The 15,442-nt window shown below is 36.3% G+C and overlaps 3 protein-coding genes and 1 long non-coding RNA gene across 4 annotated transcripts; 2 read left to right on the top strand and 2 right to left on the bottom strand.

Moving 5' to 3' along the window:
• Nucleotides 1-1,331: 1,331 nt before the first annotated feature.
• LOC130497562 (uncharacterized) lies at nucleotides 1,332-3,951 on the bottom strand. The gene is made up of 3 exons (XR_008936540.1): nucleotides 2,103-3,951; nucleotides 1,718-2,017; nucleotides 1,332-1,593 (listed from the first exon to the last, which is right to left on the bottom strand). It is a non-coding gene; the product is annotated as an uncharacterized LOC130497562 (long non-coding RNA).
• A 1,858-nt stretch (nucleotides 3,952-5,809) lies between these two features.
• Nucleotides 5,810-9,041, top strand: LOC108815663 (uncharacterized). The gene is made up of 6 exons (XM_018588195.2): nucleotides 5,810-6,673; nucleotides 6,754-7,403; nucleotides 7,493-7,562; nucleotides 7,734-8,183; nucleotides 8,281-8,539; nucleotides 8,611-9,041. The coding sequence occupies exons 1-6, from the start codon at nucleotides 5,810-5,812 to the stop codon at nucleotides 9,039-9,041; spliced, it is 2,724 nt and encodes a 907-aa protein (XP_018443697.2).
• Nucleotides 9,042-9,751: 710 nt separating this feature from the next.
• On the top strand, nucleotides 9,752-10,288 carry LOC108815661 (uncharacterized protein At4g04775-like). Its single transcript, XM_018588194.2, has 2 exons — nucleotides 9,752-9,913; nucleotides 10,004-10,288. The coding sequence occupies exons 1-2, from the start codon at nucleotides 9,752-9,754 to the stop codon at nucleotides 10,286-10,288; spliced, it is 447 nt and encodes a 148-aa protein (XP_018443696.2).
• Nucleotides 10,289-10,471: 183 nt separating this feature from the next.
• On the bottom strand, nucleotides 10,472-12,855 carry LOC108815660 (uncharacterized). Its single transcript, XM_018588193.1, has 2 exons — nucleotides 10,869-12,855; nucleotides 10,472-10,788 (listed from the first exon to the last, which is right to left on the bottom strand). The coding sequence occupies exons 1-2, from the start codon at nucleotides 12,853-12,855 to the stop codon at nucleotides 10,472-10,474; spliced, it is 2,304 nt and encodes a 767-aa protein (XP_018443695.1).
• Nucleotides 12,856-15,442: the final 2,587 nt, after the last annotated feature.

The raw sequence follows: 15,442 nt of genomic DNA, 5'->3' as shown, positions 1-15,442 counted from the left end.
CTAGATTGCTTCTCTACTGTCATCTTTCTGCTTTTTATTAGTCTAGACAATCTTCTTCCTCAAGAGTTTGTGTTAAAACCACTATGTTGTGCACTTGTGCGTTAAAGCTCAGCCATTTGCAAACAACAAAACAAAATTCTGTACAAATATTGTGACAACCCGTCCCGTGGAACCTGGGGTCCATGGGCAGGTGTTCCACGGGACGGGTTGTCACAAAAAAAATCAATTGGTGACAGCTTGTCCTGTGGGAATGCTGTTAAAGGGTGAGGACCTGGGTTCGACTCTCACCAACAACCTAATTATGGAGATACTGAGATCTCATAATAGAGGGGTTGGGGTCGGTGCGCTGCAGCGCTGTGAGCCTGGGGTCTATTGGCATGTGTTCCACGGGACGGATTGTCACAAATATATTATATATGTATATAACACATTCTGTTGTCATTTAGTTAACAAACAAAAAGCACAAACTAATAATCCAGTATATTAAGCAGTACAGAGGAAAAGTTCCATCATGCAGAATTATCAATCACAGTGGGTGACTTATAAGACCATGCTCAACACAACTTTTTAACAAAGGGGTGTGGTTATTCTTATATTCTTCTGATCTTTAGAAGATCATTTTCTTTGTACTTACCAGTAGAACGTGGACTCTTCACTTCCATGCTAGTGTTATATTTTTTGGCCCACTCGATGACCTGCTATGGCAAATAAAGAGTCGATAATGCATCCAAGTGAAGAGGGTTGAAAAGAGAGAGAGAGGGAGACAGAGAAGAGAATGCAACATAAGGCTTACCACATGGCGTCCGTAGGGATGGGTGATCGACCATGCATTTTTGCATTTGAAGTCTCTTGCTTTGGCATGAAATCAACAAAACCGTAACCAGAGTACTGCTCGATATTCCTCTTTGGAAGCTCTGCACAAACAAAGAAAAATGAATGATTGTGGTTGATGTTTTTAAGAATAGTTAATCTAACACAACTGCTAATTAACGACAGAGACTAATGGCACATGGCCTTAATGACTTGCAAGGAACATAATCTTAACCCGAACGACGCGTAATATCTAAACTTCAGCGATTGCATTATTATCTGTTCATTGTGCTGAAAAGTTATCTTAGCTCATTCGGTTGCCTCAACAGCTACAACTTTCACATTTAACTTTCAGGAAACCTCAAATGATCCCAACACAACTTTCACATTTAACTTTCAGGAAACCTCAAATGATCCCAACCGTGTCCCTCTGCTTGTGTTCAGAAAACCTCAACTTGATAGCAAGCCCATCCATTAAAGTTCTGTGAAATTAAACAGAAATGTGTCACTGCTTCCTCAAATCCAATCAACTCGAAGTTTCAAAGAAACACAGTCACAATTCTACAAAACCATAACCTCTTGAAACATTCTTCACATTCTTTTACATGCTTTGTTGTATGTTTACAATGGATTAAAATAAAAGAATATATAAACAGACGCCTGGTTAAATGTAAAACATTCGTTGAAGAAAAATTTATGTACACTCTCAGATTATTTCCACGCTTCACCATGTCTTTCAAATGCTTCTTCAAACTCTAATCAGTTATAGTGAAGGACATTTGACTGAAATATAATGGACCGAGGAAAAAGTTACAAACATAATAATTCAAAGAAGCATATGTAAAGTTTTCAAATGAAAAAAGGATCAGAAATAAGGGTGAGAGTATAAAGAAAACCCCATAGCTACCTTGGACGCCAACTCAGGTGATGTGATGCAAGTAAATCTACCAATGGCCAACCTCTTCAAACTTTGCTACCGAATCAAGAGTCGTGAACGCTCCGGTGACCCCTAATATTTACATTTCAAATATTTATACGACGGCTTTGGAAATATGAGAAACGACTGTATTGGAGATCTGATCAAGAGCGCAGAAGGTCGTGCATCTCACGCACACACTTTTTTCTCTCAATCTTCCACGATTTCTGCCTGTAGGGAAGCAATGCCGCGATACCAGCTGTAGCGACCGGTATAACTACTCATCTTATCCTGTACCAGAAAAAAAGAATTGACACACCACTGCAAAAGAGGAGCAACAGCACTGAGTATAGAAAGAGAGAGAGAGAAAACTTACAGCAAACATAAGAAGCAAGCAGATCTATCAACACCAGAATCACCAATTAGCAAAAGCTTGAACAAATAGTCCTTGCAATAGAAGCATGTAAAAACAGAGGAACAATTCGATAATTCTCTAAAATCCAACAACTATTATTTTATATAATCAAAAATCATTTGTGAACTCAAGAAAAAACAACATGTCTGAACCAAATTTCATAGATCTAATAAAAATACGATTAAACATAATAACAAAGCCAGAGTTGGTAAGATTATCATTCTGCCAAGACATGATCCAAATAGAAGCATAATTCAAAGACACTAAACGGTCTCATGGCTATGATGAGAAACATTCTTACTATTAAGGATTCCTGGTATCGAGTGACGGTAACAATAAAGATGAGATTCCACTGATCTTTTGTCTGTGAGAACAGTTATTAAGTCGGGGAGAGAGAGAAGGAAACAACGGATATATGCCGACGACGTGTTTAAATACATCTTTGAACATATTTATAGTCGTTGCAATGAACGTTTACCTTGGTGGGATGATAAGGTCGAGTTAATGAGGAAGAGTGGGAAGAATGGTGTCGTTAATGCTTGGATAAATGTATCTCCTAGCCGAGATCTTAAGACGTTACAGAGGCGATAGTCGGAGGATTCAAGATCCCAAGAGTCACGATGATTGAGTGAAGCTACTGTTTCATACATGTGAAGGGAACTCAAGCGTCATGCGTCGCCGTCGAAGGAAAGGGAGGAATGCAGAGCAAATCGTCGTTCGTGAAATTATGGTTAGATGGCGAGTCACATTGTCTCGGGCCAGAGAGATCGATCAAACGTAGAGCCCAACAGGATATTAACGAAGAAAGCCCATCATGTCATGCATTTAAATGAAACGCTGAGTTTCATTAGTACATGACATGTGTCGACACGAGAACAAACGAATTTCTAGGCTGGATGACGACGTGGCTCAACCTGGAGAGAGTAAACTCTCTTTTATATAAATAGATAGATTTATTTAGCATGTCGCAAGATTTGGTTTCAACTTTCCAATCTTTATTACTTCAAAGTTACTTTTTTGTAAATCGTCTTTTTAAAAAAGTTTTTTGTAAATTTTTTTTTTAGATTTCTAACTTAAATCTTACTATTGATTAATGAATCCTCTGTATATAAAATATTAGTCAACTTTTGATGTTAAACCATCTCATTGATCCATCTCGAATCAAATTTACGACATGTAATAGATATTTTTGTTTATTAAAATATTGTGCGCTTTCAACCTAAATCAATTGATAATATTTAATTAGATCAAATCTTTTATAAATATATTATTTGTTAGTTTTATCAAAATTTTCAATTTGAGATCTTAGCACCGACTTCTAAATCACTTGGATTTTTATTACGTAGATATACTAAATTTAATATGTTTTAAATTTAATCTTATAATATTTTTTTGCTAAACTCTTCTAATATTTTTGACAGACAATCTTTTTTACAATTTATATCTTTTCTTCATGAGCTAGACATAAAAATAGGAGATTTGAGTAATACTTTTTATCAAATATATTGAAACAAACTTGTGTTCACCCCTCTGGTGAACTCTCAAATTCACCTCAAATTTTAGCATCAATCAAAATCCCATATAGGATTAGTATAAAAAAGAAACAAAATTGAAAAGAAAAAAAAAAGAAAGAAGTGAAAAAGATGTCGACTAATTTTTGTTAACGCCATCCATGGTTTCTTCTTCATCACCCACATAGAATATTGAAACCTTTGTTTGTCAAATTGGTGTCTATCTACAATCTTCTGCCCCTATACTCTAAATATAAATCCTATATTCTAAATCATAAACCCAAAACACTAAACCCTAAATCTTTAGATAAACCCTAAACACTAAACCCTAAACCCTAAACATTAAACCCTAAACCCTTGGGTAAATCTTAAACCCTTGAGTAAACTCTAAACCCTTGGGTAAACACTAAACTCTTTACCCAAGAGTTAGGATTTACCCAAGGGTTTCGGGTTTAGTGTTTTAAGTTTAGATTTAGGGTATAAGGGCAGAGGATTGTAGTCACCAATTGACAAACAAAGCTTTCAATCTTCTGTGTGGGTGATGAAAAAGCTTTCAATATTACGTGTTGTGATGAAGAAGAAGCTATCAATGACGTTTAAGAAAATAGTAAACGTCTTTTTCACTTCTTTCTTTTTTTTTTAATTTTGTTTCTTTTTTTACTAATCATATAGTATTTGGATTGGTGCTAACACTTGAGGTGAATTTGAGAGTTCACCACATGGGTGAACCCAAGTCTTGTTCGAATATATATTAACAACTCAAACCTCTATAAAAATTATTATATAACATATTAATCTCATAAAGATTTGGTGGTTATATACCTCTCTCGATATAAAACAAAATAACAATAAATAATAAAGATCTTACCAATATATTTTTTTATGTTTTTGAAAATCAACTTCCATTTATTCAATTAAAGTTAGATAGAGGATATAATAGGTTCATTTTTTAACGTCTGGTTAATTGTATTATTATAGCTATGAAAAATATTATATAAACGATTCTCCAGCCGATAATTATATGGGAAAATTAGATTTTTAGGACACTTTGAACTAGGATTTGTCACACTAGGATTTTTGCAAGATGTTTTGTCAAATTAGGATTTTAATTCTTGTTAATACTATAATGCCCTTAAAATCTCATTTTAGTTATTTAATTTTGATTATAAATAATAATTTCGTAATAGATTTAATATATAAAACATTTAAGAAGTTAAAAAAAGAAATAAAAAAAAGAATTAAAAATTAGATTAAAGAAAAGATGGGTTTATCGGGTTAAAGGGATCGATCCTTTTCACCTTTTACTTCTTCTCCGCCAAGCTCCCATGGCGATTTAGGGTTCTCCCGTCGTCTTCCTCTTCCATTCTCCGTCGTCCTCTTCCTCTTCCATCCGTCGTCGTCTTCCTCTTCTATTCTCCGGCGTCGTCATCCTCTTCCATCCGACTCCCCCAAATCGTCGTCTTCCTCTTCCAATCTTCATCATCTAGGTTTGTCGGCTAGTTGTTCTCCTAATCGAACTGTTCTTCCATCAATTTCGTCCAAATCTCACGGTTATTAACAGTAGGTTATCGATTACTTCGATTGATTTCATTAACCTAGTTTTTTTTTTTAACCCATTTGTCATTTTTCTTAAAGCTATTGCGTTTTACAGGTTTGGTTAATCATCTTATACAGCACTTTTAAATCATGCATGTTAATTTTTGTCATCTCTAGTTGTAGAAAATCGATTGAGGTTTTTGGAAAAGGGGAAAATCGAGTATTGAAATCTTAGTGTTGTCCGGCCTTAGTGTTGACTAGTTGTTGTTATATTGTGTTTGAAGCGAGTGATTAGTTGTAGACAAGTGTTCCAAAATATGTTCTTTCTTTGTTTCTATTCTCATTACAATATGTTTTCTTCGATTGTATACTTTATAGTTTTGATTCATCGATTGAACAACTTCTTGTCTATTAGATGGAAACATATTATAGATGTTGTCTGATTGTAATGTAGGCTAGTTGTTCTCCTCAAGTTTACTCTTACAGTAGTAGTTGTCCTATTGGAACATGTTTGTGCTCTCGTTATAATTTTTTTTGCTTTGATTCTATTGTTGTTGCTTTCATTATTTGTGTGCTTATATTGATACTTTTGAACTCACAAATTTTTCATATTTTATAGATATGTCTCAAGAGTTACCGAAGAGGATTTTTAAGGAGGGCGAGGAGACCCAAGTGACTCAGATCAACAACAACTGCAGGATCGACTTCATTATCAAAAAGTTGGAGGAGTGGCTGCCAAATGAGTTGAGAGAAGTGAAGAAAGATCCGGTTTTTAGTCAGATTTTTAAGCTGCATGAGAATGGTCTTGGGTTCTCCGCGAGAGTGATACACAGCTTCTTGTGTAGGGAGCTGGTGACTTACAAACAGCACGAGCTCTGGTTTGTCTTTGCGAGGAGAGCACTTCGGTTTTCACTGCAAGAGTTCCACGCAGTAACCGGGCTTCAGTGCGATACTAGTATATCGCTTCAGGAGTTCAGTGACTGGGATGATGATGATGGGTTCTGGAGCAGGGTATTGAAGAAGAAAGAAGGGATTACAATCTACAATCTGTGGATTAAGCACAAGAATGCGGTGAAGAAGTGGCGTAATGCAGATCGCATCAGATTGGTCTACCTTTGCATCATTATGTATGTGGTTTTAGCGAGAGATGAGAAGGCTAATATCCCCCTCAAATACATCAAGGTGGTCATGGATCTTGAGAAGCTTCGTAGGTATCCTTGGGGAGTTGCTGCTTATGATTTCCTCTGCGAGTCAGTAGTAAAAACGCGTGACTTCTTATCTGAGAAGACTACTAGTTACGTGTTCGATGGCTTCTCCTACGCCTTGCAAATTTGGGCAATGGAAGCTGTACCAAAGATTGGAAAGCTCTGTGGTAAAAAGCTGGTCAAGGGTTTTAAGGATGGTCCTAGATGCGTTAACTGGATGGGAGCTGCGAAGGTGTCATATGACGAGATCATTCACTTGGAGAGCATCTTCACAAACGAGGTAATTATTTCTATTTACCTTGCCTTAATCTACTTTCAAATGAGATTTTAGGATTAACTTTCTTTACCTTTCTTCTGTAGGATGTCACTTTTCCATACATCTCATGGACAGGGAATATGGATGTTGTCGAGGATGACCAATTTCGCAGAGCTGGTGATGTGAGGGATGATAGAATCATCGTTCTGAAGGAGATGATAAGTAAGAAGTATGACTTCAGTGAGCACATCTGGGAGTATGAAAACACTCCGGAGATTTTTTTAGATCTTAATGACGAAGCTGTGCATGTTGGAGAAGCTGGTAATGGTGAAGGAAATGGGAATGAGAGTGATGAAGACTTTCAGACTCCAAGAGGATCAACGAGTGATGTGTCGTCTAGAAAGGGAAAGGGAAAGAAGAGGCTTCCGGATCGTGGTATGGAGAAAAGGAAGCATAAGGTTCTCTCTAGTGGACCAAAGCAAGCACCTTTTAGTGAAGACATGAAAGCTTTTATGACCCAGTTGTTTGAGGCGAATTTCTCTGGAATGGAGCATAGGCTACAGAAACAGATGGATGAGAAATTTGAGCAGATGAAGGCAGAGCTTAGAGATTCACGTAAGGAAGCAACGGTTGAAGTTGACCATGGAGACCTATCACCGAGCAAGCCATCACCGAGCAAGCCATCACCGAGCAAGCCATCACCGAGGAAGCCATCACCGAGGAAGCCCTCGACTTCACAGTCATCGTTGAGGAGGTCCAAACGCGGGGTAAAGAAAAACTAGTCTGCCCCACTCTCTAAAATGTTAATCTTGGCTTGTTTAGTTTACCTGTCTCTTGTGCTAGTTTCATCTACGGTATCGGACAACAAGTAGATGTAATGCTTGTGTTTGTTAGTGTCTTGTCTTCATCTACGGTATCTACTTGGTTGGTTTGTTAGTGTCTTGTTTTCACAACTATGTAAGATATTAATGTAATGCTTGTGTGTTGGTGTATGAAATACTTTGAACTATTTGTAAAATGTTCATGTAATGGATTTAATGCTCAATATTATGCTGTTAATTGATTATTTATTGTGACATAACAGGAACCATCAGAGAGTGCATTTGATGTGCATTTTAGTCAAGAAGATATCATTCACGGGATGGGTACGCAAGGTGTTAATGGGCTTTCTCAGGCGTCGTATGTGACAGACTTTGACCCATCTCAGACCCAAAATGAAGATGACTGGTGGACTCCCATGAGTTCAGTCCGAGGTTCAAAAGTTAAACCAATAAAGAAAGAAAAAGATACAGCTACAGCTCCACCGCCGTCACAGTGGAAGAAATGGTACAGAGGTAAAACACTCCAGCTAAGCGATTCACCATTGCCCCTAGATGGTTCTCCACAGTCGTCACTGTATAACTTTTCCGAGGAATCATGGAAAGGATTCACGGATTGGGCTTTGAATCCTATTTCTTTACCGCTTGGGCCTACAATCCTAAATTTGTTTCTCGCTACAAGGGTAGTAAGTCCTGGGAAATGGCTTGGAAACGAGGTAAACAAGATCTTCTCCTAATTTGGTGAATTTAAATTTCTAAAACATCTTGTTTGCTTGTTTGCTACCTGTTCTTATTTTCATTGTGAATATTCAGGAAATGGATGCATTTATGTTTATGTGGCGAGTGAAGACAACATTGAACCTTTGGGCCCCAAAACGTGTTGCTTTCATGAGTGCTATGTTCTGCCTCCAAGTCCATTCTGCATTCATCAAGTTTTCGCCGAACAGAAAAGCCTATAAATTGACCGATTTTCTTCTTGGGTACGGCAGAGGAGAGCTTCCATCTCATGGGCGGACTGATCAAGTTTGGGGTGTCGATGTTGATCGGCTCTACTTTCCTCTGTTTGTAAATGGTAATCATTCACTCTTATACACGTTTTTGTTTACATTTCTTCATTTACAAATTTTGTAATGTCCAACGCAGGTAATCACTGGGTTGCTGTCTGTGTCAACATCATTGAAAAAAAAGTGGAAGTCTATGATTGCGGTGGGGGAAAGAATAGACAACACGTTGAAAAGTTTGCTGCTCTGATTCCTAGGATAGTGAAGGCGGTTGCACCACCTGAAAGACAGAAGCCGCTACTCCTCTCTGCATATACTATTGTGGATGTGCCTATGAAGAAGAGGTTGAACAAGAGTTGTTGTGATTGTGGTGTATACGCGCTGAAGCACTTGGAATGCCTTCTGCTTGGTCTCGACATCGGTTTGGTGGATGATGAAATCATCATGGGTTGCAGACAGAAGCTTGGTGTGGACTTATGGGAGGGTGCACATGAACCCATCTACGCTGAGGCTATGACACGATATGTGCCTTCACCATGGGAGAGGTCTGAAGCATATGACCTAGAAGATTGATTTGTGTCTAATTAGTGATTTGCTTTTTCTAGAAATTATGTGGAAAAACTCTAACTTATGTTGTTATTGAATGATGTAAGTACTCTTGGTTAGTTTTCTATGAATTATCTTTGGTTTTTATAGGATTTTTTAAACAAGCCCAACCTAAACCCTAAACAAGCCCTAAACATACCCTATATAAACCCCTAAACAAACCCTAAGAAGCCCTAAAGAAGCTTCGTACACGGGTACTAGTAAGACCCTAAACAAACTGTAAAATAATAATTTTTTTTTCTAAAAATGGTATTTCACATTTAAAATATAATTAATTATATAAATTATATTATATTTTAAATACGAAAGATTATTTTAAAAATAGATATTTTAATGGTAAATAAAATAAAAATGTAAAGTTTTTTTTTAAATAGATTATTTAAAAAAATATACATTTATTTTATAAATAATAATATTTCACATTTAAAATTTAATTTAATTTATGTTATTAATTAAGATTCATTCATTTTAAATATATTATTAATTTAATATATATTATTTTAAAAAATATATATTATAATTTGGTCTTTTTTCCTGATCTGCCTTTGTACAATACAAGTTATAGGAGATAAAACGACGTAGTTTTGTTTTTTTTTTTTTGACCGAGTCCCTTTTCTTCCTCATTCTTCCTCGACAGAAAGAAATTTGACGGCGAAATTTGGGAGATCGACTCAATCATGTCTTCTGTCAATTCTTCATCCGTTTCAAGAGATCGAGTCGCCAAACAACGTGGAATTCCCAGAAGATGCAATTGCGGTAAGGCAGTGTCGTGTTTCACTTCAAGAACAGTTGAAAATCCGGGAAGATTATTCCATTCTTGTCCGTTGGGATCCAAGCAGGTTAGTCGATTATGTAATTAGCACTCATGGAGATCCACTATATTATGTCTTCGTTTGAATCTAACTGGTTATTGGCTGTTAATGATGAAGGACAAAACCCACTTGTTCAAATGGACTGATAAGTCAGTTGTTGAGGAAATTGAAGACTTCCAGGACCTCTTTGACGTGCTGCTCGTTGACAACTCCGAGTTTCAGAAATCAATGGGAGCTGCTGAGAGCATGATGAAATGCAATAACAGTAAAATTGAAGAGATGGAAAATGCAATTGCACAATGTGAAGAGAAGACCACAAAATGCATTAGGGAATTAAGGATCATAAAAGCTTTGTTCTTGTGTTGTTTGGTGGTGGTGTTCATGTACCTTATCTTTGCATGATCTTGAAGTTTAAGACTATGTTTTTGTTCTTGTGTTGTTTGTTGATTATCATCTACTAGAACCAAATTGTCACTAACATAGATCGATTTGTCTCAAGAGTTTAGCAAACACCAAATTGCAAAATATGTTGTTCCACAGAATATTAATAAGAAAAAAACACAGAAACATAACAAGTCAATGTGTTTATACTTCCATTCCAATGGGTAAATCGCATGTCCCTCTCTTGTGTCCTTTGTTACCACAACGGCTGCACTTGTGCTTTTTATTCTTTCTTGATCCTTGAGAAGATTTTATCTTGTCTTCTACTGATTCATGCCTTCTCTTTACTGGTCGACCAGCACTCTTTCTTGTTTCTGGTGGTAAAATCTTGGCAAGTTTAACCTCAGCTGGGACCTTCCATTCAGATTGTGGAACTGCTATTGGGTTAATGCTTTCCTCATATGCGGTTCTCCACGCTGTAGTGCTGTAGAAGGCGTCGGTAAATCTGTGTACTTCCAAACCTGTGTGAACAAAAATGTGAATTATTGGAATCTATATACAGATAAATAGGTCCCAAGTTAATGTGTTTATACTTCCATACCTCGTGAATAAATTGCTGGAATGGCGTGTCGGCAAGGAATTTTTCCTATATCGTACTTCCCACATGTGCATGTTCTTCTTTCCAAATCAACATGACAATCATATATGTCTCCTTTCACCACCGATTTGACGTTGTCAGTCTTGTAAACCTTAAACCCTTTTGCCTTCACAATTCTCCTATCTATCTTTTTCTCCACCTCAGCGGTTAAAGGATCAAGATGCTTAGAGCTTACCAGACGACGCTCATAGAACCATCGAGTCAACAGTTCTCTTATACTATCTAGCAAAGGAATAACCGGATATTCTCTAGGTACTCTCAAGACTGAATTTATTGACTCTGCAGGGTTTGTGGTTCTAATGTCGTACCTGGATCCAGGGAACAGAGAACGAGCCCATTTGCGCACATCAGCCTCCTGTAGATATCTTCCAAGCTCAGGACTCATATCAAAAATTTGGGTCATATGTTCCTCAAATTCAGTGAACCTATATGCCCGTGAAGCCTTTTCAACCAAGGCAGTAAACCCTTTTGTCTTGAAAAATGCAACCACATTGGTCAACAAGTGATGAATGCATATTCCATGTGCTGATCGCGGGTAGACAGTCCCAATCGCTTTAGCAATAGATGAATTTCTATCTGAGACAAAAGCCAAGTCTTGACAGTCAGCAATAACCACTTTCAACTGTCTGAAGAACCAACCCCATGAATCGTCATTCTCTGAATCAACAACTCCAAATGCAATCGGATACAAGTTAGAGTTACCATCTACAGCAGTAGCAACAAGTAGAACTCCTCTGTATTTATTTTTCAGAAAAGTTCCATCAACAACAATCACCCTTCGCATTGCATTGTAGTATCCTCTAACTGATTGCCCAAATGCCATAAATAGATACATGAATCTCCCCTTGTCATTAATTTCATAGTCAGTATGCGTACCAGGATTAGCTTCTTTAAGCATATGCAAATACGATGGTATTTTAGCATAACTGCGATCTGGTATACCTCTAGCAGCTGCAATAGCAAACTCCCGAGCTTCCCAAGCGTGCCCATAAGTAGTCTCACAACTATGGTCCAATCTCATAAAGTCAATGATGTCATTTGGTTTTGGACCATCGTTGGCATCACCGTATCGATGTTGTATTAGTGTCCCAATTGTTCTTGCCGATGCTGTTTTTCCGAAATTGCTTTTCTTTGAAGGTGCACATGAATGTCGTTCCTCACACCGGTTGATCATGAAATATGCAGACCCGTCCAGACCTTCTGCACGCACACTCCAATTGCATAATGCATCCTTACATCGGCAATACCACCATTTTCTCGTGGATTTGATAACAGTGTAATCGAAATTATTCTTCATCGCCAAAATTTCCATTGTTGCCTTCAGAACCTCTTTACTCTTGAAAAGTTGATTCTTCTTCACGAAATCTCCTCTCCACTCTCGACCAGACTTTTCACTATCTCCATTATTTTGAGAATCTCCAATTTTTTGACTCCTTAAACCAGCATCACGGCAACCATCAGCGGCGACATGATCCTTTTTTCTACCACAAGACTCCTTTGACGGCTTCACAAACGCGGCTCCATTTATCTCCGGAACTTCTTCATCCTCAATATTACTTGAATCACACGGCTCCTTATTCAAATCAATATTGATCCGTTCGTTTTTGTTTACGCCAGAAGCAGAGAACGTGACGCACAAGGTAGTAGATGAATCCCTCTTCGCATAAGCCACAAAATTAGATGATTGGCGATCATTGGTGATAAAAATTGGAGGATTCCCTCTTTGATTCACTATCGAGTAATTGAACTCGGCATTAACAACATTATGGTCCACCCCATAATCCTCACACACGATCCTCTTGACCACCACCAATGGAGTAGTAGTTTCTAATGTTACCATTCGACCACCCCTTGCTTTCTCTACCACGAAACTCCACTCTTCACTGAAATCAGACACCCATTCTCCGGATTTAACATAGATTAGAACCATGATGTATGATGTATTGATGGAGAGAAGAGATGATTTTGTGGATGAAGAAGAGAGAAAGCAAACTATGAGAAAGAAAGATCGTGGGAGGAGAAGAAGAACGTGATTTTAGGAGAAAATATTTTTTGAAAGATTTAGGGTAGATTTAGTTTAGATTTAGGAAACTTCTGTAACCGAAAATGGAAGTTTCCATATTTTCACGATTTGCCTAGAATACGTATACTACCTACCCAGAACACCGTATAATAGGTGCGAACTGTATTCTACCTTTAGGCGTCATATAAGGTAAAAGGTATAACAGATTATGACACGTAATGTAACCGAGCTCTGTGATTGAGTTGTGGTTATATCTCGTTTTCTAGCTGAAGGTACACCAAAGACATCTTTCTTGATTATAGCGTAGCTGATTCTATCTTTGCCACGGTATAGAAGAAATGTTATACTACGATATATAGCCTGGGTATATCAGTGTCTTAAATTTAGAATCCGTACTATAAACTAAGTAGACTGCCAGAATGAGAATTCTAACTGTAGCCAGAAGATAAAATAAAATATGATTCGAATTTTTTTTAAAAAAAATTTAAACTTATATATTGTCATACTTATGTTTTCTACAGTTTTAATATTTTTTTATATTTTTAAAACTCTATTTACTATTTTTCCCATAAAACAAGGGTAAAATATGTCCAAAATTGTCAAAAGTATGAAAAGTCTTATTGTGACAAACAAAAGTTCAAAGTGTCCCATTTTTCCAATTCTCCCTAATTATATTTTCTTATGAGAATACATGTCTAACTGGGACATTCCGAACTGCTCTATGAAATCCATGTTGGATGGTATATCATGCACTATTCTGAAGATCTCTTGTAATTTTTTCTCCATAATCCATAAAATTTGCATTTTCTGAGGTTTGAACTCTAGATTTCCAAGTGTAGAAACATTAATGAATTCCACTAAAAACTTCCAGAAATTTTCTTGTTAATAAATTTGCAACTCTGTTCTTCTCTTTTGAGATCTTAACAAAACAAATGAATCGAAACTCAACGCAATAAGTATAAAATATCAGTCACGAATCCATACAACTCAGGTACTAAATTACCCTAGTTGATGCTATTAATCAGAATCTTGGAATCAGCTTCACAGGACAACTCTCTGATCCTCATCTTTCTGTATTTAAGCAAAAATTCTCTCAACACCAACCCTTCCGCTACAAGAGAGGAAAACACATAACGTTCTATAGTCGAGATGGTTTCTTCATCACAGGATATTAACATGTTATTACTGTAGACGCTGGCAGCGTCCGGAGTTAAAGAAAATACAAAGGAAACATTTTTTTACGGCATATTCATTTAATTGATGTTACTGCATTTTGTAAATAACCACTGCATCCTCCATCTTTTCTGACGCTGGATTTTACAGCATCACAAATCCCCGAATTTTAAGTGGCCATGCTATTAGCGTCTTAATCTATAAACGATGAAAGAAATGATTCATTCACGATCAAGTGTATTTTTTAAGACGCAGAACGCTGCCGCCGTGTCTACAAAAAGAACAGGGCTATCGTCCATCCTAGACCTGCAAAAGGAGAATCAATCTTCCACCGCCCGTCGGGATTGCATGTGAATGATTTGCAAGATGGTGGGATTTGCCTTCTGATTTCTGTACATCTTACCATTCTATTTCGTTTGCGATGGCTTTTGACATAGAGTCCTTCGAGGGGATGGTGTGAATGTTGAAGTCAAGCTTATTGTATGCTGTCTAGGTCTCCCATGTATCTAGGTGCTAAATGAACTGTTTAAATACCAGCGGGAGGTAAACAATGACGTATTTATAACATTTTTTCAAAGACTACCTATAGCATTTCACTATTATCATGTCAGTTGCACAGTGGGCAGAAATCTACAACTGTGCAAAAAAATGACACTGAAAAAGATGATTGATAGATTCAGGATTTCATATCTCTTACATCACTCATGAACACGTAATTGTTAAGAGTCTTACATTTAAAACATTGTGATTAATTATTTAAATTTCTTTTATAACAAGATACAAATGATAATAAAACTATATCTGAATAGAAGTTCTCATTTAATTGATATTTATATTAAAACTATATATATTGTAATAGTGTTTAAATTAAATTATATACCATATAAAAGTAAATATTTTAGTTCTTAAATTTGCATTGAATAAATATTGAAAACTTAATATTTTAATATTGCAATTTCCATTGAAATTTTACATAAGATTATAAATTACTAAAATTATTACAAATCCACATTGAAATTTTATTTTCAGCAATTTAAAATTTTGGTCATAAAAGAGAACATAAAATCATATGAGTATGAAGTCTTATTAAATTGATAAAATATTAAAAACTATAGTATATATGTATGTTAATATAATTTAAATTTAGCTATATACCAAGGAAATATACATATATCAATATAATTGTTTTAATTTATTTATCACAAAAAAATTATAAATAAAAAGTGATTATTCTGATTTATGTGTCCCAATTTAGTTATATGTAATAGTTACCTGCTTTTCAATGATTAAATAAATATTTATTATTTTGTAATATGTTAAA

Source organism: Raphanus sativus, chromosome 7 (assembly GCF_000801105.2).
Source record: "Raphanus sativus cultivar WK10039 chromosome 7, ASM80110v3, whole genome shotgun sequence".
Classification (NCBI taxonomy): Eukaryota; Viridiplantae; Streptophyta; class Magnoliopsida; order Brassicales; family Brassicaceae; genus Raphanus; species Raphanus sativus.
The sequence above is the reverse complement of the archived record's forward strand: the minus strand, read 5'-3'. Positions and strand labels throughout refer to the sequence as shown.